The 23934-nt window shown below is 38.7% G+C and overlaps 1 protein-coding gene across 4 annotated transcripts in view; it reads left to right on the forward strand.

The window, feature by feature from the left end:
• LOC106066638 (glycerophosphocholine phosphodiesterase GPCPD1-like) overlaps window positions 1-23934 on the forward strand; it is a 119903-nt gene that overhangs the window by 27724 nt on the left and 68245 nt on the right. For all 4 annotated transcript variants that reach the window (XM_056043331.1, XM_056043333.1, XM_056043334.1 and 1 more), the window contains exons 4-6: window positions 3990-4166; window positions 8529-8748; window positions 19427-19542. In XM_056043331.1, the coding sequence (XP_055899306.1) occupies window positions 3990-4166; window positions 8529-8748; window positions 19427-19542 (513 nt within the window). The remainder of the gene's footprint in view (window positions 1-3989; window positions 4167-8528; window positions 8749-19426; window positions 19543-23934) is intronic.

The raw sequence follows: 23934 nt of genomic DNA on the forward strand, positions 1-23934 counted from the left end.
GCAAAATCCTTCAATTCAGCCATTTTCTGCTTCATGTCAGAGTCCGCTTTCGAGCGTGTGCCGCTGGCCATAATGATGAGGGGTGGGAGATGAGAGGTACTAGGATGATGGAGGGGCAGATAGAATGGATAATAGGATTGAGCTAGGATTAAAGAAAGTGGGTTAGCGAAAGTGAGTCGCTGGTTATAGGAAAGAGTGCGAAAGGAATGTGGTGTCTGCCTACGTTAATCACAAAGTTCCTGCAAGAAAATATTACACATGAAATGCAATAATAATAATAAATAAAATGTGACAGAAGTGACACTCTTGATAATGCGAAGTGATGATACTTATAAATATTTTAAGAAAAAAAAATATTGATATGGAATTTAGTTATTGCTGCCTGTTCGTGCCTGCTGTACTAATGGGTTAAATCCACGGACGGGCTCGCCAAAATGTGACAGGTGGGGAAATGTGACGTGTGTTTGGCACGTTTTATGTCTAGGGGATGATCATTTTTAATGCTATCACACCCCCACTTATCAGCATATGAATCGGGAGCAGACACGCAACGAGACAAAGCAATGAAAGATAGATACAAAGGTTAAAATAAAGAATATTTATTTACATAAATATACATATAAGAATAAAAAGGGGGAGGGTTTGCATCTATCTCTAGTATATTCTACGTTTAATCATCACTCTTGCACATAATAAGAGAGTATGTCACTTTGTCCTCTGACTTAGCTGGTTGTCCTGTTGATGTCGCAGCTGGCTGGATCCTGGCTTGAGGTTCTGCAGCTGGAGGTGGCGCTCTAGCGGATAGAGGGACGCCGGCGATATAGCTCTTGTGGAGTCTCAGTCCCAAGTTCTAGTATCTGTAGTGGGCACAGTATGGCAGGTGGCCGGATACCGTGGGCACAAGGTTACTGCGGGCAGAGCTGATCTGCCGTGGGCAGTGTAGGTAACAGGATATGTCCAGTGAGTTGCAGAGGGTTGGCGTAGCTATGACGTCTCGCACAGATCTGACTCTATAGGGACGTCGCGCCTAATAGCTTGACAGGTGGGCTGTCGAATAGGCGGGCAATGCCGATAGCGCCAAGTAGTAGGGTTGAGTAGATCTCAGTACGCAAATGCAGCGCTGAGTAGCACTAAGCACAACTGCAGGTAAATGGATCGTTGATCCAGTAACTAGGCAATAGGTGATTCTTGATAGCAACTAGGCAAGTGTAGCGCTGATTAGCACTAAACACATAGATAGGCCAGTAGGCAAATAGGCAGGTAAGTGATCCGATAAATAGGCAGACACCTGAGGGAGGCTGCGGATAAATAAAGACAAGTTAGGACATGTCTCTCATGCATCTTATCGATGCCCTCGACTGAGGTGCATTCGTCAGATTGGTAAAATTGCTTTAGAGCACAAGGGGAGATGACAAATGGGATTTGGAGAATAGATGGCAGATAGTAGCAATATAGAAATGTACATAAAAGGGGAAATACTAATATAAAATGTACATAGAAGGGGAAATAATAATCTCAAATAAACAACACAGGTGGATAGAGAAAGAAGGGGGGGGGGAGAATGGGCGGTGGTCAGCGACCCAGATGGTTTGTTTACATATGACCGTGGGTCAAGAACAATGGAGCGCGCTTGAATGGTGTGTCCGTTCAAGCGGCGCAACTCTCATTAGAGTAAAATGAGTAAAGGGGAGATAATTCAATACAGGGGAGATAATTCGTATCTCCTTTCTAAGCGCAGTATTAGTGCGATAGTAGAATTATCAAGGCGATCAACCGAGATAAAGGAAATAGACTAAGATGTACAAATATATACATGGTTGCATCAACGATCAATTGAGCAACGTAGCATTGATAGATTAATACAATACATAAATAAATATACATAGCACATGTTTATGTTTTCTACTTACGCCAGTGAGAAATACACAATGCACTAATTAAATATAAATGAACTAAGCAAAATACACATGATAAAATCCAATGGAAATATACACAGAGTAATTAAGATGGAACTTGTGATTAAGTTCGGCTTACCACCAGGTATTCCTCTAGGAGAAAGAATAAGTGATATAGTCCAGACTCGATAGCTCAGCTCGAATGAGAAAGAGAGGGTCTGACTTTATTTAATCTACTTATATATGCCTGGGAAATGTGGGCGGACACAGGAAACGTCCTAGGCTAAGAATTAGCTTACACGTGGGTGAAGTCCGACAAGAGCCGCACCTTGGTGTATCACGCGGTGTGTTGACCCGTGTAATCTCTTAGATCAAAGAGAGACGTGGGGGGGGGGGAGAGTGACCTACCTTCCACCCAAGAGGTGGGGGGAGTCAATTGCGGCGTCAGACATCCTGCCGATGAGATCAAAGAGTCTGAGCGTATCTTTGCCCCGGTCAAGGGAAGATAAATGAAAGGACTGGCCTAATTTTCTCCAAGGTGGTGGACTAAGTCTAGCCTGGTAGAGAGGAAAAGGTGTGGCGGGTGAATAATTTAGGGGTAGGATGGAGAAATAATTAAAATAAAATAAATAAATGATGAAAAATAATAATTAATGCTGTGATAATTTAGAGTGACTCTGACAGCGAGTTTTTGACTTGTCACAAGATTGAACACCACACAGTAGCAAATGTTCTACAAGTAGCACTTTGTGTTTCTGACTTATAGGTTTAAAATATGTATAACAATGAGACAAAATATATTCTAAAATATTATCAGGTATATATATATATATATAAATCACAGCCAATACTGTAGCAACACGTAACACAAGACTGTACAAATATTTCTCCGTTAACAACCGTACCGCCGTATCAACTCTTGCACTGGCCTCTCCGCCTCGTCCCGGACTTGTACAGGGTTCAACTGTTCAGGACTGAATTCACACACTAGGCTCGTTGTGTTGGACTCAATTGCAGATCAAGATGCCGTCTCGTACCAGCGAGGTGTCTTGACTGTACTTCACAGTACTCCCCACGGAACCGTCGTAATGTGCCTTAAAGAACCACACCGCTGAACCAAGTCGTCTGTAGTGAACCTGGACAGTACTGAACCAACTTGACTGCGACACCTCCGCTCTTTATATAGGGTCCCTGCTGGTCTTCTAGAACCTGGACAGTACTGAACCAACTTGACTGCGACACCTCCGCTCTTTATATAGGGTCCCTAATGGTCTTCTCGAACCGGACAGTACTGAACCAACTTGACTGCGACACCTCCGCTCTTTATATAGGGTCCCTAATGGTCTTCTAGAACCTGGACAGTACTGAACCAACTTGACTGCGACACCTCCGCTCTTTATATAGGGTCCCTAATGGTCTTCTAGAACCTGGACAGTACTGAACCAACTTGACTGCGACACCTCCGCTCTTTATATAGGGTCCCTGCTGGTCTTCTAGAACCGGACGGAAAGTCGCTCGACCATACTTGTTGATCACATGACTACATCCCTCGTGACGCTAATGAGCTCTTTTCGCAACAAAGATCCTTCTGGCTGACCTTGGCAACTCGTCACGGTTGACCGCTCGTCTAGCGTCTATATATATAAGTGAACTATATAATAATGTGGTGGGTTTGGCACAGAACAAACTAAATGACATGACGAAGGCCACTCGTAGGACAATTCCAAACTGTTTATTACACATTAAAGACCTGCAGCCTTACATAAACACATGGTGTAGAACCAGACACAAACAGGGAGTGGAGACGACGTAGGTCCAGTAACATACGGACACTACAGCGACAAGAGATGCCGGTCGAATGGACTGTGCCCACGTTGGTCTGCCATTTTATGCGGGGACACAAGGTGCCACCTAGGGGGAAGGGTCACGTGGATATCGGGGTGGCCGGTGTTTCCTGAAAAGGTATCCACTCCACTACAATAATATACTGTATTCTATTTTCGATTGAAACTGTTAGAGTTGTACTAGAATAATTTGTAAACTATCAAAGTTGTACTAGAATAGTATGTCAAATGTCACTCTACATTCTTGCAGAGTTCTACCAGAATTTTATGAACTTCCAGTGGTCGACTTTGCTGTGCGAGCGTATCATTATACAGAGTGGACACGAGGTTGGGTATATGATGCCACTGAACTTCGGCTCCGTCTCTGTGGTAGACAGTCAATAAATATGTCCTATGCTTTGGATGTTGATAGTACCTTATGGATCAGGTTAGTTCAGACTGCTACGACTCAGGCTTACATTGCACAACACGACACAATTCAATGAACTGGACAACTCGTGCTGCATTTAAAGAAATTTTTGAGTGTGTGACAAGTCAAAAACTCGCTGTCAGAGTCACTCAAATTTATCACAGCATTAATTATTAATTGTCATTATTTATTTATTTTATTTTAATTATTTGTCCATCCTACCCCTAAATCATTCACCCGCCACACCTTTTCCGCTCCAGGCTAGACTTAGTTGACCACATTGGAGATAGCTAGGCCACGTCTTTCGATTTATCTTCCCTTGACCGGGGCAAAGATACGCACAGTCTTTGATCTTATCGGCAGGATGTCTGACAGCCGCAGTGGACACCACCTTGGTTTGAATGCAAGCTAATCCTTCTCCCCCCCCCCTTCTCTCACGTCTCTCTTTGATCTAAGAGATTACCCTGGTCAACACACCGCGTGATATTCCAAGGTGCGGCTCCCACCTCGAGTCAAATCCACCCACGTGTAAGATAAAACTTTGCCTAGGGCATTTCCTGTATCCGCCCGCACTTTCCAGGCTTATATAAAGTAAACCAACTCAAATCAGACTCTCTTTCATTCTCATTCGAGCTGAGCTATCGAGTCTGGACTGCTTCATTTATTCTCACTCCTAGAGGAATACCTGGTGGTAAGCCGAACTTAATCACAAGTTCCATCTTAATTACTTTTGTGCTATTTCCATTGGATATCATCATGTGTATTTTGCTTAGTTCATTTATATTTAATTAGTGCATTGTGTATTTCTCACTAGCGTAAGTAGAAAACATAAACATGTGCTATGTATATATTTTAGTATTGCATTAATCTATTAATGCTACGTTGCTCAATTGATCATTGATGCAACCATGTATATATTTGTACACCTTATTTTATTTCCTTTATCTCGGTTGATCGCCTTGATGATTTTACTATCGCACTAATTCTGCGCTTAGAAAGGAGATATGATTTATCTCCCCTGTATTGAATTATCTCCCCTTTACTCATTTTACTCTAATGAGAGTTGCGCCGCTTGAACGGACACACCATTCAAGCGCGCTCCATTGTTCTCGACCCACGGTCATATGTAAACAATCATCTGGGTCGCTGACCACCGCCCAATTCAACCCCCCCCCCCTTTTTTCTTTCTCTATCCACCTGTGTTGTTCATTTGAGATTATTATTTCCCCTTCTATGTACATTTTATGTTATTATTCTCCCTTTATGTACATTTTGATATTGCTACTATCATCCATCTATTTTCCAAATCCCATTTGTCATCACCTCCCCCTTGTGCTCTAAAGCAATTTTACCAATCTGACGAATGCACCTCAGTCGAGGGCATCGATAAGATGTATGAGAGACATGTCCTAACTTGTCTTTATTTATCCGCAGCCTCCCTCAGGTGTCTGCCTATTTATTTGCTATCGAGAATCACCTATTGCCTATTGCCTATACATCTACTGGATTAATCATCTACATGTTTGATATCAAGAATCACCTCCTATTTAGGTGCTAGTGCTATTCAGCACTGTATTTGCTATCAAGAATCATCTATTGCCTATTTACCTGCCTACTCATTTATTGGATCAACGATCTATTTACCTGCATCTGTGCTTAGTGCTATTCAGCACTGCACTTGCCTACTGAGATCTACTCAACTCTACCACTTGGCGCTATCGGCATTGCCCGCCTATTCGACAGCCCACCTGTCAAGCTATTAGGTGCGACGTCCCTATAGATTCAGATCTGTGTGAGACGTCATAGCTACGCCAACCCTCTGCAACTCACTGAACATATCCTGTCAACTACGCTGCCCACGGCAGATCCGCTCTGCCCGCAGTAACCTTGTGCCCACGGTAGCCGGCCACCCGCCCTACTGTGCCCACTACAGATATTAGATTTTGGGGATTGAGACTCCACAAGAACTATATCACCGGCGTCCATCTATCCGCTAGAGCGCCACCTCCAGCTGCAGAACCTCAAGCCAGGACACAGCTAGCTGCGACATCAACAGGAATACCAGCTAAGTCAGAGGACAAAGTGACATGCTCTCTTATTAAATGCAAGAGTGATGATTAAATCTACTATTATTTAGAGATAGAAGCAAACCCTCCCCCTTTTTATTCTTATATGTATATTTATGTAAATAAATATTCTTCATTTTAACTTTTGTATCTATCTTTCATTGCTTTGTCTCGTTGCGTGTCTGCTCCCGATAGGTTGGTGTGTGATAGCTTTAAAAATAATCATCCCCTAGACATTAAACGAGCCAAACACACGTCACATTTTCCCACCTGTCACAGAGTGACAAATACATTCACAGCCAGTACCGTACAATCTTTTCTACGATACACTGACTGCTTCAATGTGTCGTATAAACTCTGTACTGCTGTGTCTCTACTGGCATCTCCGTCTCTATCTGGACTAGATTCTACTGTACAGGAGACACGTCACACTGAGCTAACTGTACAGGAGACACACTTCACACTGAGCTAACTGTACAGGAGACACACGTCACACTGAGCTAACTGTACAGGAGACACACGTCACACTGAGCTAACTGTACAGGAGACACACGTCACACTGAGCTAACTGTACAGGAGACACACGTCACACTGAGCTAACTGTACAGGACACACACGTCACACTGAGCTAACTATACCGGGCTAAATCTAAATCCTTTTGAATCTGACACCTTCGCTTTTTATATAGGGTCCCCGAGGGCCTTGTCGAAAGCGTTAGAACGCCGTGTCGCCAGGTCTTTGTAGACGATCACATGACCATGCCACGAATAATGTTGAGGTCATAGTAGTTTCTTGAAGCGTAGCCCCTTGTCACTCTTGCATAGCACTGGCTTATGTCATCTGTGTTGCTGAATACACAAACGGTTACCCCTACCAGCGTCCCAAGCTCACACCTTAACAGTATGAATAAAAAAACAACAACTAATATTTGTTGTATTAGGTTAGTTCATACTTCTCTTAAAACAAGAACCTTAATCACATGACTTAAAAACAATTTGATAAACACTAGTTTTTACAACTAACACAGGTAAACAATTTCATTCTTTTATTGATACATCTTTGTACTAAAACACTGTCTCTATAGTTTGAGTTTTGTTAGTCTTTGTTGGGTTCATGTTAGTTGAAAGTTGTCTTTGTTGGGTTCATGTTAGTTGAAAGTTGTCTTTGTTGGGTTCATGTTAGTTGAAAGTTGTCTTTGTTGGGTTCATGTTAGTTGTTTACTATAAAGATTGAAAGTTGTCTTTGTTCTTTCTGGTGATGTTATTTGCTTGCCTGTACTCAAGATCTTTTCCTAAAACATGACAATCATTTCTTCTGTTATTTGCTTGCCTGTACTCAAGATCTTTTCCTAAAACATGACAATCATTTCTGATGGAGGTGACTAATCTCTATGTACATTTTTATTTTCCTATCAGTTTCCGAAATCCTAGGATCTAGTTTTAGTAGTGAAACTCAAACATCTAATTTGCTTGTCTCTACTTAAAGATTAAGTTTGCTTGTCTCCACTTAAAGATTTAGTTTGGTTGTCTCTATTTGATTTAGTTTGCTTGTCTCTACTTCGAGATTTAGTTTTCTTGTCTCTACTTAAAGATTTAGTTTGCTTGTCACTACTTAAAAATTTAGTTTGCTTGTCTCTACTTGAAGATTTAGTTTGCTTGTCTCTACTTAAAGATTTAGTTTGCTTGTCACTACTTAAAAATTTAGTTTGCTTGTCTCTACTTGAAGATTTAGTTTGCTTGTCTCTACTTAAAGATTTAATTTGCTTGTCTCTACTTAAATATTTAATTTGCTTGTCTCTACTTAAAGATTTAATTTGCTTGTCTCTACTTAAAGATTAAGTTTGCTTGTCTCTGCTTAAAGATTTAATTTGCTTGTGTCTAATTAGAGTTTTAATTTGCTTGTCTCTACTTAAAGATTTAATTTGCTTGTCTCTGCTTAAAGATTTAGTTTGCTTGTCTCTACTTAAAGATTTAGTTTTCTTGTCTCTACTTAAAGATTTAGTTTGCTTGTCTCTACTTAAAGATTTAATTTGCTTGTCTCTACTTAAAGATTTAGTTTGCTTGTCTCTACTTGATTTACTTTGCTTGTCTCTACTTAAAGATTTAGTTTGCTTGTCTCTACATAAAGATTTAGTTTGCTTGTCTCTACTTAAAGATTTAATTTGCTTGTCTCTACTTAAAGATTTAGTTTGCTTGTCTCTACTTAAATATTTAGTTTGCTTGTCTCTACTTTGCTAAAGATCTGTACTTAAATCATTATTTTCCGCACTAATATATATAAACCGAAACCAAAATGATATCTATGTATTCTGCAGATGTGTGCCTTTGAATTTTCCAGAAATGACTAAAAGAAGTCCAGTTCCTACTCAACTCGGATGTAGTAGGGATCTAATACCAATGTTGTCTCGCTTTCTAAGTGCTTGTGATGTACCCCACAGTTTCTTTGATCCCTATTTATGTGGTAAATCAAGATTTAGTGAGACAAACTGTAAACTGATGAATACCTGCAATGTCAGTGATGTTCTTGTTTCAAAAGTAAGTCATTCAAATGTTTTTTTAAAATTGATTTCTTTTTTCAGCTATGGAAATCATTACTAAAGTATTGCTGCATTAAAGCCGACTACAAGAGACTTACACAAAACAACTTAATGACTAAATGCTAATAAAAGAAATTGATAATCACAAAACAAACTTATGACTAAAGGCTACTACAACAAACTAAAAACAAGAAAAATAAAAATACCTTAAAAAGACTTAGTTGAAAAAGATCACTCTAAATAGTCTCTTGGGGTCTGAAATGGGCTCATGAGAAGCTTCATATATAAACATTCTCTTTTTCTTGCGTCAGAGCTTCTAATGAAATACGGGGTCAACTTCTAACTCAATTACAATCACATTGGCATCAATCAATCTCGATATGTCTTAAACCAATTATACAATTTTTCAAATGATGTCATCCCTGCGGCAATATCCATGGTGTTATTTTAAAGTTCCTAATTAGTAAAATTGACTTGAAGCAGTAAAGAGAGTCTGAAAGATAGTGTAACTGAAAACCTATAGCTTCTGATTTGACCAACAAAGGATTCAGCCTCTCTTTTCCTAGAGCATCGTCTGTACTTCCTGCTACAGCTTCTAAGGCATCCCACACTTCTGCAGCTTGGAATCTTTAGCTTTAACACTTTCCAGTCGACAGTCCCATCGTGTTTCGGATAGTGCTTTAACAGACAGACCTTTTGAATGCTTTTTAAAAACAGTCCATTTTTTCGTATACGAAGCAACAACAATGCAGGGTTAAAAAATGTCATGCTATCTGAACAAGTTTCAATCATACCCCAAAAACAAGATTAAAATAATGGCCCACACAAAGGGTAAAGATAGCTGGTGAATTTCTTTCCAAGAGTCGCGTCTGCACATCAGAATTGTGCCCCTTCATATTTGCTCAAATGTCCTATCCATGTCCTCTGATGTTTTCAACATCTGGTCTGAACATTTCCAGTTCTCTTATAAGGGTGTGGAATAAATGTTCAACTATGATAAACTTTATAAAATGTTCATAAACTCCTGCTGGGATATCTGAGTGTGTGCCATCAGCGAAAAAAATTAGCACTATTGACATATGTTCTAGATGATTGATATCAAGAGTGTAGTCAAGAATCACTGAAAAATTCTTAGTCGACTTGATTCTAGCAGAAATTTCCTGTAGAACAGCTTGACCCAAGGTATCAATAATTTCATTAGGAGAGTTCTTGCCTAAATAATGTTTGTGAATGTCTTTGTTAATCATTTTAAATGATCTTGCATGACTGGATCAAATTTGCCCAGCAGTTCAATCACATCAAAGAAATTATCATTATGTGAATTTCCAATCTGCTTCTGAGACCCACGGAAAGCCAAGTTCCTTTCTGCGAAGAACTGTACAGAGGCAACAAGTCGCCCAAAGACTTGATTCCAGTGTTTTGTTTCTTATTAATGTTTCATTGACTTTATCAACAATTGGCTGCATAGCAATTGAGTGTATCAACAGTTAATCCAGTAAATAGTCTTCGCTGCAGTTCATATCAATTGAGCGTATAAACGGTTAATCCAGTAGATAGTCTTCGCTACAGTTCATAGCCATTGAGTGTATCAACAGTTAATCCAGTAGATAGTCTTCGCTGCAGTTCATAGCCATTGAGTGTATCAACAGTTAATCCAGTAGATAGTCTTCGCTACAGTTCATAGCCATTGAGTGTATCAAGAGTTAATCCAGTAGATAGTCTTCGCTGCAGTTCATAGCCATTGAGTGTATCAACAGTTAATCCAGTAGATAGTCTTCGCTACAGTTCATAGCCATTGAGTGTATCAACAGTTAATCCAGTAGATAGTCTTCGCTGCAGTTCATAGCCATTGAGTGTATCAAGAGTTAATCCAGTAGATAGTCTTCGCTGCAGTTCATAGCCATTGAGTGTATCAACAGTTAATCCAGTAGATAGTCTTCGCTACAGTTCATAGCCATTGAGTGTATCAACAGTTAATCCAGTAGATAGTCTTCGCTGCAGTTCATAGCAATTGAGTGTATCAACAGTTAATCCAGTAGATAGTCTTCGCTGCAGTTCATAGCAATTGAGTGTATCAACAGTTAATCCAGTAGATAGTCTTCGCTGCAGTTCATAGCCATTGAGTGTATCAACAGTTAATCCAGTAGATAGTCTTCGCTACAGTTCATAGCAATTGAGTGTATCAACAGTTAATCCAGTAGATAGTCTTCGCTGCAGTTCATAGCCATTGAGTGTATCAACGGTTAATCCAGTAGATAGTCTTCGCTACAGTTCATAGCCATTGAGTGTATCAAGAGTTAATCCAGTAGATAGTCTTCGCTACAGTTCATAGCCATTGAGTGTATCAACAGTTAATCCAGTAGATAGTCTTCGCTACAGTTCATAGCCATTGAGTGTATCAACAGTTAATCCAGTAGATAGTCTTCGCTGCAGTTCATAGCAATTGAGTGTATCAACAGTTAATCCAGTAGATAGTCTTCGCTGCAGTTCATAGCAATTGAGTGTATCAACAGTTAATCCAGTAGATAGTCTTCGCTGCAGTTCATAGCCATTGAGTGTATCAACAGTTAATCCAGTAGATAGTCTTCGCTACAGTTCATAGCAATTGAGTGTATCAACAGTTAATCCAGTAGATAGTCTTCGCTGCAGTTCATAGCCATTGAGTGTATCAACGGTTAATCCAGTAGATAGTCTTCGCTACAGTTCATAGCCATTGAGTGTATCAACAGTTAATCCAGTAGATAGTCTTCGCTGCAGTTCATAGCCATTGAGTGTATCAACAGTTAATCCAGTAGATAGTCTTCGCTGCAGTTCATAGCCATTTAGTGTATCAACAGTTAATCCAGTAGATAGTCTTCGCTGCAGTTCATAGCAATTGAGTGTATCAACAGTTAATCCAGTAGATAGTCTTCGCTGCAGTTCATAGCAATTGAGTGTATCAACAGTTAATCCAGTAGATAGTCTTCGCTGCAGTTCATAGCCATTGAGTGTATCAACAGTTAATCCAGTAGATAGTCTTCGCTACAGTTCATAGCAATTGAGTGTATCAACAGTTAATCCAGTAGATAGTCTTCGCTGCAGTTCATAGCCATTGAGTGTATCAACGGTTAATCCAGTAGATAGTCTTCGCTACAGTTCATAGCCATTGAGTGTATCAACAGTTAATCCAGTAGATAGTCTTCGCTGCAGTTCATAGCCATTGAGTGTATCAACAGTTAATCCAGTAGATAGTCTTCGCTGCAGTTCATAGCCATTTAGTGTATCAACAGTTAATCCAGTAGATAGTCTTCGCTGCAGTTCATAGCAATTGAGTGTATCAACAGTTAATCCAGTAGATAGTCTTTGCTACAGTTCATAGCCTTTGAGTGTATCAACAGTTAATCCAGTAGATAGTCTTCGCTAAGTTGCAATTGTTTTTTGACTTGTCATGTTCCTCTAATCTTGAATAAATATTTGTCCCCCTTTGAAATCTGAAGCAGCACATGCAATATTAGAATTCTTGTCAAAACGTTTGCAGTTGTCACAGTAAACTTTGTCACTCTCCTTTTATATTGGAATTACTACAAGTGTAACTACTTTCAGTTGGCAACGATCTTTATTCACTAAATATCTCTGAAATTTTATCTTATCTTGCCATATAGCAGGGCCATCTTTTAGCTGCAAAATATCATATAGTGCTTTGTTAGAATCCTACGCGCTTGACTCAAATATCATTATCACCCATGTTCATGCTAACAGGCGAATTTCCACATAATTAAGATGTCATTTGTTAAGCGTTACTTCCAGAAGGAAAATTACCACTAGCTTCTTCTGATGTAGGCCTAATGTCCTAATAAATACTGCCTTTATTGTTGTCTGAATCGACCTGTTTGTCTCCAATTTTCATTCCAAGCATACTGAAATATTGATATAATGCAACTTTCTCTTTTTCTGCCTCAGTTTTCTTCACTTATCTTATCTTATATAATACAGACGTTACTTCAAAAAAGAAGATGATTACGTCATACGCGTCATGCATTTAGTTATGCATATTAACCAATGACTTAAATTCTGCCAAGTCACTGGTTTTCCTGACTATTTCAGGCAACCCATTCCATGCTCTAATAGCACTAAGGAAGAAGGCAGGGTCGGACTGGGTATCAAAATCGGCCCGGGCATTACCCTTTAAACCGGCCCACAAATGAATGGCATGTCATATCATGAGCGTAGCCAGGAATTTGTTCCGTGGAGTGGATTTTTTTCTACCCCCCCCCCCTCTGCAATATATATATATATACGATGAAATTAATCTTGATTACATTCTGACCTTTCATTCTTTCTGGCGTTTTTTTTTTAGCCTAAAATATGTTATTCTTTTAATTAGTAGAAAGACAGTGCACACCACCAAGGACAGTTAGGGAGTCTGGGGGAGCGCTGTGAGCTCACCCAGCTTCGCCCCGGATCCAATAATTATTTCCGTTATTTTAAGCTTTAAAAAAATGAATATTCTGAGGTCTCCACAGTGCAAGTAGCTTGCTACTCTTTTGCTAAAAAAATAAAAAAAAAATTAAAAATCTGCTATTCACTGCACTTAATTATTGGAGTCCAGCGACTGGTAAAAAATAGTTTTGCTATAGTTTTTGTTTAGGAGGTGGAGGATAACCACAAACCTGCTGAATTTCAAGCAAAATGAGGTGTAATAAATTAAAAAAAAAGAAAACGTGTTCGGACATCTGTGTCTTGCTGATGTCACTTTTTTTAAAAAGTTGTCTGCACTGAAAAAAAGAATTTTTTTTGGTCGCAACCAGACCGGCCCATTTGGTACCAATTCAAGTTGTAAACAAACCAATTCAACAAACCAATTCAACAAACCAATTCAACAAACCAATTCAAGTTGTCAACAAACCAATCTAAGTTGTCAACAAACCAATTCAACAAACCAATTCAACAAACCAATTCAACAAACCAATTCAAGTTGTCAACAAACCAATTTAAGTTGTCAACAAACCAATTCAAAAAACAAATTCAACAAACCAATTCAACAAACCAATTCAAGTTGTCAACAAACAAATTCAAGTTGTCAACAAACCAATTCAAGTTGTCAACAAACCAATTCAACAAACCAATTCAAGTTGTCAACTAACCAATTCAAGTTGTCAACAAACCAATTCAAGTTGTCAACAAACCAATTCAACAAACCAATTCAACAAACCAATTCAAGATGTCAACAAACCAATTCAACAAACCAATTCAACAAACCAATTCAAGTTGTCAACAAACCAATTCAAGTTGTAAACAAACCAATTCAAGTTGTCAACAAACCAATTCAAGTTGTCAACAAACCAATTCAAGTTGTAAACAAACCAATTCAAGTTGTCAACAAACCAATTCAACAAACCAATTCAAGTTGTCAACAAACCAATTCAAGTTGTAAACAAACCAATTCAAGTTGTCAACAAACCAATTCAAGTTGTCAACAAACCAATTCAAGTTGTCAACAAACCAATTCAAGTTGTCAACAAACCAATTCAACAAACCAATTCAAGTTGTCAACTAACCAATTCAAGTTGTCAACAAACCAATTCAAGTTGTCAACAAACCAATTCAACAAACCAATTCAACAAACCAATTCAAGATGTCAACAAACCAATTCAACAAACCAATTCAACAAACCAATTCAAGTTGTCAACAAACCAATTCAAGTTGTAAACAAACCAATTCAAGTTGTCAACAAACCAATTCAAGTTGTCAACAAACCAATTCAAGTTGTAAACAAACCAATTCAAGTTGTCAACAAACCAATTCAACAAACCAATTCAAGTTGTCAACAAACCAATTCAAGTTGTAAACAAACCAATTCAAGTTGTCAACAAACCAATTCAAGTTGTCAACAAACCAATTCAAGTTGTCAACAAACCAATTCAAGTTGTCAACAAACCAATTCAACAAACCAATTCAAGTTGTCAACAAACCAATTCAAGTTGTCAACAAACCAATTCAAGTTGTCAACAAACCAATTCAAGTTGTCAACAAACCAATTCAAGTTGTCAACAAACCAATTCAACAAACCAATTCAAGTTGTCAACTAACCAATTCAAGTTGTCAACAAACCAATTCAAGTTGTCAACAAACCAATTCAACAAACCAATTCAACAAACCAATTCAAGATGTCAACAAACCAATTCAACAAACCAATTCAACAAACCAATTCAAGTTGTCAACAAACCAATTCAAGTTGTAAACAAACCAATTCAAGTTGTCAACAAACCAATTCAAGTTGTCAACAAACCAATTCAAGTTGTAAACAAACCAATTCAAGTTGTCAACAAACCAATTCAACAAACCAATTCAAGTTGTCAACAAACCAATTCAAGTTGTAAACAAACCAATTCAAGTTGTCAACAAACCAATTCAAGTTGTCAACAAACCAATTCAAGTTGTCAACAAACCAATTCAAGTTGTCAACAAACCAATTCAACAAACCAATTCAAGTTGTCAACAAACCAATTCAAGTTGTCAACAAACCAATTCAAGTTGTCAACAAACCAATTCAAGTTGTCAACAAACCAATTCAACAAACCAATTCAAGTTGTCAACAAACCAATTCAACAAACCAATTCAAGTTGTCAACAAACCAATTCAACAAACCAATTCAAGTTGTCAACAAACCAATTCAACAAACCAATTCAAGTTGTCAACAAACCAATTCAAGTTGTCAACAAACCAATTCAACAAACCAATTCAAGTTGTCAACAAACCAATTCAAGTTGTCAACAAACCAATTCAACAAACCAATTCAAGTTGTCAACAAACCAATTCAAGTTGTCAACAAACCAATTCAACAAACCAATTCAACAAACCAATTCAAGTTGTCAACAAACCAATTCAAGTTGTAAACAAACCAATTCAAGTTGTCAACAAACCAATTCAACAAACCAATTCAAGTTGTCAACAAACAAATTCAAGTTGTTAACAAACCAATTCAAGTTGTCAACAAACCAATTCAAGTTGTCAACAAACCAATTCAAGTTGTCAACAAACCAATTCAAGTTGTAAACAAACCAATTTAAGTTGTAAACAAACCAATTCAAGTTGTCAACAAACCAATTCAAGTTGTCAACAAACCAATTCAAGTTGTCAACAAACCAATTCAAGTTGTCAACAAACCAATTCAAGTTGTCAACAAACCAATTCAAGTTGTCAACAAACCAATTCAACAAACCAATTCAAGTTGTCAACAAACCAATTCAACAAACCAATTCAAGTTGTCAACAAACCAATTCAAGTTGTCAACAAACCAATTCAAGTTGTCAACAAACCAATTCGCTATGCAGGTACTATTAAAAGGAACTATAGAAATCTAAAATCCCATAGAGTTATGACAGAAGCCAACAAAATTGACAAGACACTGATTAGCTGTAAACGTTAGAGATATAGGTATGGCGTCAGCTCAAGTTTCGTCAATCGAAGGATAAAGTAAATATATTCACCCTTTAAGTCCTACATATTTAAAAGCCTGTGACTACAGCCATGACTGATAGTGATATGCTAAATGTGAATTGTGAGGCTCCTGCTAGGCTATCGGTCAAATCAGCCTAAGGCCAGCCCTGTGTGCGATTAGAAATATTTGACCATTTGTTTTTGTTTACCGCAGTTTCATGCTTTTATCTTTCTCAATTCACTATGATCCTTCGAGAATAGAGGGACTTCTTATGGTCCGACAGTTACACTAGACAGGGCACGTATCCTGTATGGGGGACGAACGTATGTTAAAAGCAGTCTTTTTTTGGTGATCTGAAAGGTTTTCGACGTAACAGAAGTGCCCCACGGAAACTTAGGCGCCAACTTGCTTTAGCTGACATTGATGGAAGCATCTGGTTGCAGGTGGCTTCACAGCGAGACAGCTGGAGGTCACAAAGGCCGCGGGATACACACACATTTGAGAACAAAAGAAAATCCGCTACCGAGGACGGACGTAGACGGCGAAAAGAAAATCTTAATCGACCACCGGTGGACAATGGTTATGCCTGCGCTGGATGTGGCTAAATTTGTAGGTCGCAGCTGGGGCTGCGTAGCCAGGTGAAATACTACATTCCTCATTTATCTTCCGACTGGAAGACAAGCCTTAGTATTAGGTACAGGAAATACATTTGGTCACAGAATTTGGTTATCCATTGTGGGTATTTTATGAGACTTAGGATCTTTAGGGTGATGGCCAATCTCAAAGATTGATGCTGTGGTGGACAATTGTAGTCAAACTGAAGTTCCATTTGTTTGGACCCATCTATTTCTTTTGACTTGCCTCAAGGGGTACTTAGAAAACTAAAACTTGGATCACTGCAGATTGATAAAATACACTTACATATATATTTATAAGGAAAGCTAAAAATACCACCACCCTTCAGTTCACAGCACGTTCCTAATCTGGGAGTACATATACAAAGGAATGTAACTCTTTCCTACCAAATGACAAAAGAGATGACTTTGGCTAATGTGGAGGAGCACTAAACTCGACTTTTGCTCCTATCTAATGTCTTGTCTATATCTAATGTCTTGTCTATATCGAATGTCTTGTCTATATCGAATGTCTTGTCTATATCGAATGTCTTGTCTATATCGAATGTCTTGTCTATATCTAATGTCTTGTCTATATCGAATGTCTTGTCTATATCTAATGTCTTGTCTATATCGAATGTCTTGTCTATATCGAATGTCTTGTCTATATCTAATGTCTTGTCTATATCTAATGTCTTGTCTATATCGAATGTCTTGTCTATATCTAATGTCTTGTCTATATCGAATGTCTTGTCTATATCGAATGTCTTGTCTATATCTAATGTCTTGTCTATATCTAATGTCTTGTCTATATCGAATGTCTTGTCTATATCGAATGTCTTGTCTATATCTAATGTCTTGTCTATATCTAATGTCTTGTCTATATCTAATGTCTTGTCTATATCGAATGTCTTGGCTATATCTAATGTCTTGTCTATATCTAATGTCTTGTCTATATCTAATGTCTTGTCTATATCGAATGTCTTGTCTATATCGAATGTCTTGTCTATATCTAATGTCTTGTCTATATCTAATGTCTTGTCTATATCTAATGTCTGGTCTATATCGAATGTCTTGTCTATATCGAATGTCTGGTCTATATCTAATGTCTGGTCTATATCGAATGTCTTGTCTATATCGAATGTCTTGTCTAAATCTAATGTCTTGTCTATATCTAATGTCTTGTCTATATCTAATGTCTTGTCTATATCTAATGTCTTGTCTATATCTAATGTCTTGTCTATATCTAATGTCTTGTCTATATCTAATGTCTTGACTATATCTAATGTCTTGTCTATATCTAATGTCTTGTCTATATCTAATGTCTTGTCTATATCTAATGTCTTGTCTATATCGAATGTCTTGTCTATATCTAATGTCTTGTCTATATCTAATGTCTTGTCTATATCTAATGTCGTATTCAGGTCGAGGGATCTTTTCTCAAATAGTATCTGTCTAATTAAACTCAAATGCATACCTCCAACGAAGGCATCACGTATGGCGTCCTCTTCATTTTTGTCAGCACTAACTGCTCGAAACTGACCATCTCTGGCGATCACGCTCAGCTTGTGTACACATATTGATGAAGACTTGGATATACTTCTTGTTGCACACAATATCAAACTGTTCGTTTTCACAAGCCCCTACCTTCTGTCGAAACAAGAATTTCTATGTTTCCATGTAACAGAATTATGAGTCGAACTTGAATCAGCATCCAGTCTAGTGGGACTCAAAAACGCTTCACTTAAGAATGGTTTTATCGAAATACATTCAAATACACTGAATCAACTCAGAACCTTAGAAACTATTTTGTAGTTTTTTTCCAATAAAATATGCGAGAGAAAGAGAGAGAGAATTAACACATAATAACATAATCCCAGATGAGACACCACCTAAAAGACTTCGGTAACTTCAATACAAATACCAAAGGTATATGATAATTTTGTGCAGTTTTTAGCTCTCCAGCTTGAACTATTCTAAGCTCTTCTGATGATACCACTGATGATTTCACTGATGATACCACTGATGATACCACTGATGGGCACTAAATTCATAGACTTTCACTCTAGGACTTACAAACTGATTTTAAAATAAAAAGGCCACTAAAGAATGGTCATAAACATGGATACGAAGATCAACTGCAACTCCGTGAATAAATAATATCTCCAACAGAGGTGTTTGGAATTAATACATTTGTACTATTTGTAATATCGTAACTGTGAATGGACCTTGTTTTGTTGTTGGTAACATGGCTCTATACAATTTAGCTCTTATGATATGAAGGGAGGGTGACCCTTGAGGGATTATTGGCGCGACATGGCCTAACTTGTGCCGATGTGCCAAAAACCCAGAATATCACAAAATATCATATCAGAAAATCCTTCAAGTGATGCAAATGTAGGCTATATCAACCAGAAAATCCATCACGTGATCCATATATAGGCTATATGAACTCATTAAATCCATCACGTGATCCATATGTAGGCTGTATCAATCAGAAAATACACCACGTGATTCTCGTTTTTAAAAAAAACGTGTTGGTGTGTTGGAAGAGGAAGTATATATTTGTAAATACAAACTTAATGATTTCTGTGTTCTTTTTAACGACATCAGTACAACTGTAGATTTCTATCCTATAACAGCTCGACGGTGTTCACTGTCTACCAGGGCTCCAGGAAACTAAGGGTATTCCTTACACTGACCACAACTTTATTAGCTTCTCTATTTCAACTAGTCGCAGAGCAGCTCTTGGATTTAGGTAAACATTTGTTGGAGTTTTCTTTTTCTAGAACAGAACACATTCATTTTTTGTAAGCACTACACAGCAATCTTTTTTTGTAAGCACTACACAGCAATCTTTTTTTGTAAGCACTACATAGCAATCTTTTTTTGTAAGCACTACACAGCAATATTTTTTTGTAAGCACTACATAGCAATCTTTTTTTGTAAGCACTACATAGCAATCTTTTTTTGTAAGCACTACATAGCAATCTTTTTTGTAAGCACTACATAGCAATCTTGTAAGCACAACACAGCGATCTTTTTTGTAAGCACTACACAGCAATATTTTTTTGTAAGCACTACACAGCAATCTTTTTTTGTAAGCACTACATAGCAATCTTTTTTTGTAAGCACTACATAGCAATCTTTTTTTGTAAGCACTACATAGCAATCTTGTAAGCACTACACAGCGATCTTTTTTGTAAGCACTACACAGCGATCTTGTAAGCACTACACAGCAATCTTGTAAGCACAACACAGCGATCTTTTTTGTAAGCACTACACAGCAATCTTTTTTTGTAAGCACTACACAGCAATCTTTTTTTGTAAGCACTACACAGCAATCTTTTTTTGTAAGCACTACACAGCAATCTTTTTTTGTAAGCACTACATAGCAATCTTTTTTTGTAAGCACTACACAGCAATCTTTTTTTGTAAGCACTACACAGCAATCTTTTTTTGTAAGCACTACACAGCAATCTTTTTTTGTAAGCACTACACAGCAATCTTTTTTTGTAAGCACTACACAGCAATCTTTTTTTGTAAGCACTACATAGCAATCTTTTTTTGTAAGCACTACACAGCAATCTTTTTTTGTAAGCACTACACAGCAATCTTGTAAGCACAACACAGCGATCTTTTTTGTAAGCACTACATAGCGATCTTGTAAGCACTACATAGCGATCTTGTAAGCACTACATAGCGATCTTGTAAGCACAACACAGCGATCTTTTTTGTAAGCACTACACAGCAATATTTTTTTGTAAGCACTACACAGCAATCTTTTTTTGTAAGCACTACACAGCAATCTTGTAAGCACAACACAGCGATCTTTTTTGTAAGCACTACATAGCGATCTTGTAAGCACTACATAGCGATCTTGTAAGCACAAAACAGCGATCTTGTAAGCACAACACAGCGATCTTGTAAGCACAACACAGCGATCTTGTAAGCACTACATAGCGATCTTGTAAGCACTACATAGCGATCTTGTAAGCACAAAACAGCGATCTTGTAAGCATTAAACAGCGATCTTGTAAGCACAACACAGCGATCTTGTAAGCACTACACAGCGATCTTGTAAGCACTACACAGCGATCTTGTAAGCACTACACAGCGATCTTGTAAGCACTACACAGCGATCTTGTAAGCACAAAACAGCGATCTTGTAAGCATTAAACAGCGATCTTGTAAGCACTACACAGCAATCTTTTTTTGTAAGCACTACACAGCAATCTTTTTTTGTAAGCACTACACAGCAATCTTTTTTTGTAAGCACTACACAGCAATCTTGTAAGCACAACACAGCGATCTTTTTTGTAAGCACTACATAGCGATCTTGTAAGCACTACATAGCGATCTTGTAAGCATTAAACAGCGATCTTGTAAGCACAACATAGCGATCTTGTAAGCACTACATAGCGATCTTGTAAGCACTACATAGCGATCTTGTAAGCATTAAACAGCGATCTTGTAAGCATTAAACAGCGATCTTGTAAGCACAACATAGCGATCTTGTAAGCACTACATAGCGATCTTGTAAGCACTACATAGCGATCTTGTAAGCACAAAACAGCGATCTTGTAAGCATTAAACAGCGATCTTGTAAGCACAACATAGCGATCTTGTAAGCACTACATAGCGATCTTGTAAGCACTACATAGCGATCTTGTAAGCATTAAACAGCGATCTTGTAAGCATTAAACAGCGATCTTGTAAGCACTACACAGCGATCTTGTAAGCACTACACAGCGATCTTGTAAGCACTACACAGCGATCTTGTAAGCACAAAACAGCGATCCTGTAAGTACTAAACAGCAATCATCTCTTTAGTTGTAACGTGAGGCCAATGTGTGGTGAGAGTAGTGGAAATCTTTGGAGAGATGAAAACGATGAGACTACTTATGCCGCTGAGAAGTTAACGGCCATCTTTCACGTTATCAGTTGGTCACTCGTTGTTTCTTGACTAGGAGCAAGTCATTTGAAACCCTGATAAACTTTTGTTTTTTATTTTAATAAACGCAACAAATATGCTACACTGGCCAAGAAATTGCAAAAGATATACAGCAATACGAATCAATTGATCGTCTTTTTTTACCTACTATCAATAGCCTATCTTATTGATTTTAATTAACATGCAAAAATATTCTGTTATTATTTAATGTGTCACATTATTTGTATTGTAAATGAAAAAAAAAATTAATTTCATACTTTTTACAATTACTATTTGATGGATTAGAGGATTAAATGACCAGGGGATGAAATGACCGGGAACCATATACATATACGTTTCTCATGATATTCTTTTTCCTTTACAACTTCTTGTGTGATAAAAGAGGCCAATCCTTCAAACACAAACTGCGGTCACAGGTTGAACATATGTAATCACCAGGTGCCGTTGCATTTTCACCCTTTTTTTCTACTACCTTTGTGTATGGCATCTGCAATCCCAGGGACGTAGCTAGGGATTTGGGGACCAGGGGGGATTGACCTCTTTGAGGGGCCCTTGCATTTGGACATTCGACATCATGACATGAGATAATGTACTTAATATATATATAACCCTACATTAAAATTGGTACAGTATGTCAGTAAAATTAACAGGAAATAATCATTGACTATTTTAATGAATAATACCGTTGTTTATTAGCGAAATAATGCACAAGTGACAAATCTCAATTCATATCGCTTCATGTCGTGCTCTCTGTGCAACAAAGGCATCTATAACATCTACATCGATAGTTTGACTCCACTGACATTAAAGCCGTGATAAGCCTTTCTTGCGTCATTGTGCTCCTAAGACTGTTTTTGATTAACTTGAGCTTTGAGAATGATCTCTCACATGACGCAATGGAAGTGGCCTGAGCTAGCGGTATTCGAATGGTGCATCCCAAGACATGACGTTAAACTGCGCTCCTCTTTCCCTGGCACTTTTGGAGCTCAAAAGTGTCCTACTTCTTTTCTATCATTGTGTCTGCCTCCTCTTTCTCCTTATCTTGAAAATTTCCCTACGTCTTAGACCAGTCCGTTTGCGGTGGACTGCGACGGGTAAGGGGGAATAAAGAGAATCTGCTATTTGGGTAGGTGTCTATCCGAGGATAAATTACCACAATACAGTACTTTGGCTCTAAGTTCCTCTAGACCTGAGGCCCAGGTGGCCCGCTCTGGGTCAGCCGGCTGGTCACGCTGAGCTACCAGCATAGGTCATCGACCTATGCAGGAGGACAGTGGCTAGAGGGTTAATCAGGGAGCAGCTGTATGGGCTTCTACGATGCAGAAGAATCTGTGATCTCCAAGTGGAAGTCATGTCACACAAGAGTTTGAACACCAGCAGAGACCTGCTGGAATGTTCCGAGAAGGAAATAGGCGCAGGGATGGTGAGGAGGTCAAAACTATTATCCTCACATTCGGAACTAGGACACCGCCAGAGTATGTGAAGGCAGGATACTTACGAGTTCCAGTGAGGCCCTACATACCTAACCGCATGAGGTACTTCAAGTGCCAGGGTTATGGACACGGCGCGGCAGTCTGCAAGAGGAACACTGTGTGTGCCAGATGTGCTGGAGAGGGTCATGAGGACAAGGGCTGCACAGCCCAGTTCAAATGCCCAAACTATCACGATGGCCACTCAGCCTACTCCAAGGACTGCCCTGTGTGGAAACAGGAGGTTGCCGTGCAGGAGTACAAGGCAAGAAATGGATGTACCTTCAGCCAGGCGAAATCGGCTGTATTGGCCCTACCGAAGGGCCAATTCGGCTTGACAAAGATCTACGCCCAGGCTGTGACTAAGACAGGAAGATCCATAGCCACACAGACGGACACATTGACCCCACCACCCCCTCCTCCTCGTCCAACTCAGAAGAAAACACCGCCAAAGAACACACCTCTGAAGAGACAAGAAAGCCCTGTTGTCATGCTAAAGAACAGGTTCTCTGTGCTCGCTGATGAGAGCATGGAGACTGAGCAGCATGTCAAAACCAACACTCCGGGAGAACCCAGAGACATCATGTCTGACACAGGTTCTCCTCAGAGAACCCAGCCAGACAGCCCAACCTCTATCGAATTAGAGGTTGACCAACTCCCTATGGGGAGAAATCAAAGCGGAGAGGATGCCCGAGGTGAGAGAGGAGGAAATAACCTCCGCTCTAAC

Source organism: Biomphalaria glabrata, chromosome 10, assembly GCF_947242115.1.
Source record: "Biomphalaria glabrata chromosome 10, xgBioGlab47.1, whole genome shotgun sequence".
Classification (NCBI taxonomy): Eukaryota; Metazoa; Mollusca; class Gastropoda; family Planorbidae; genus Biomphalaria; species Biomphalaria glabrata.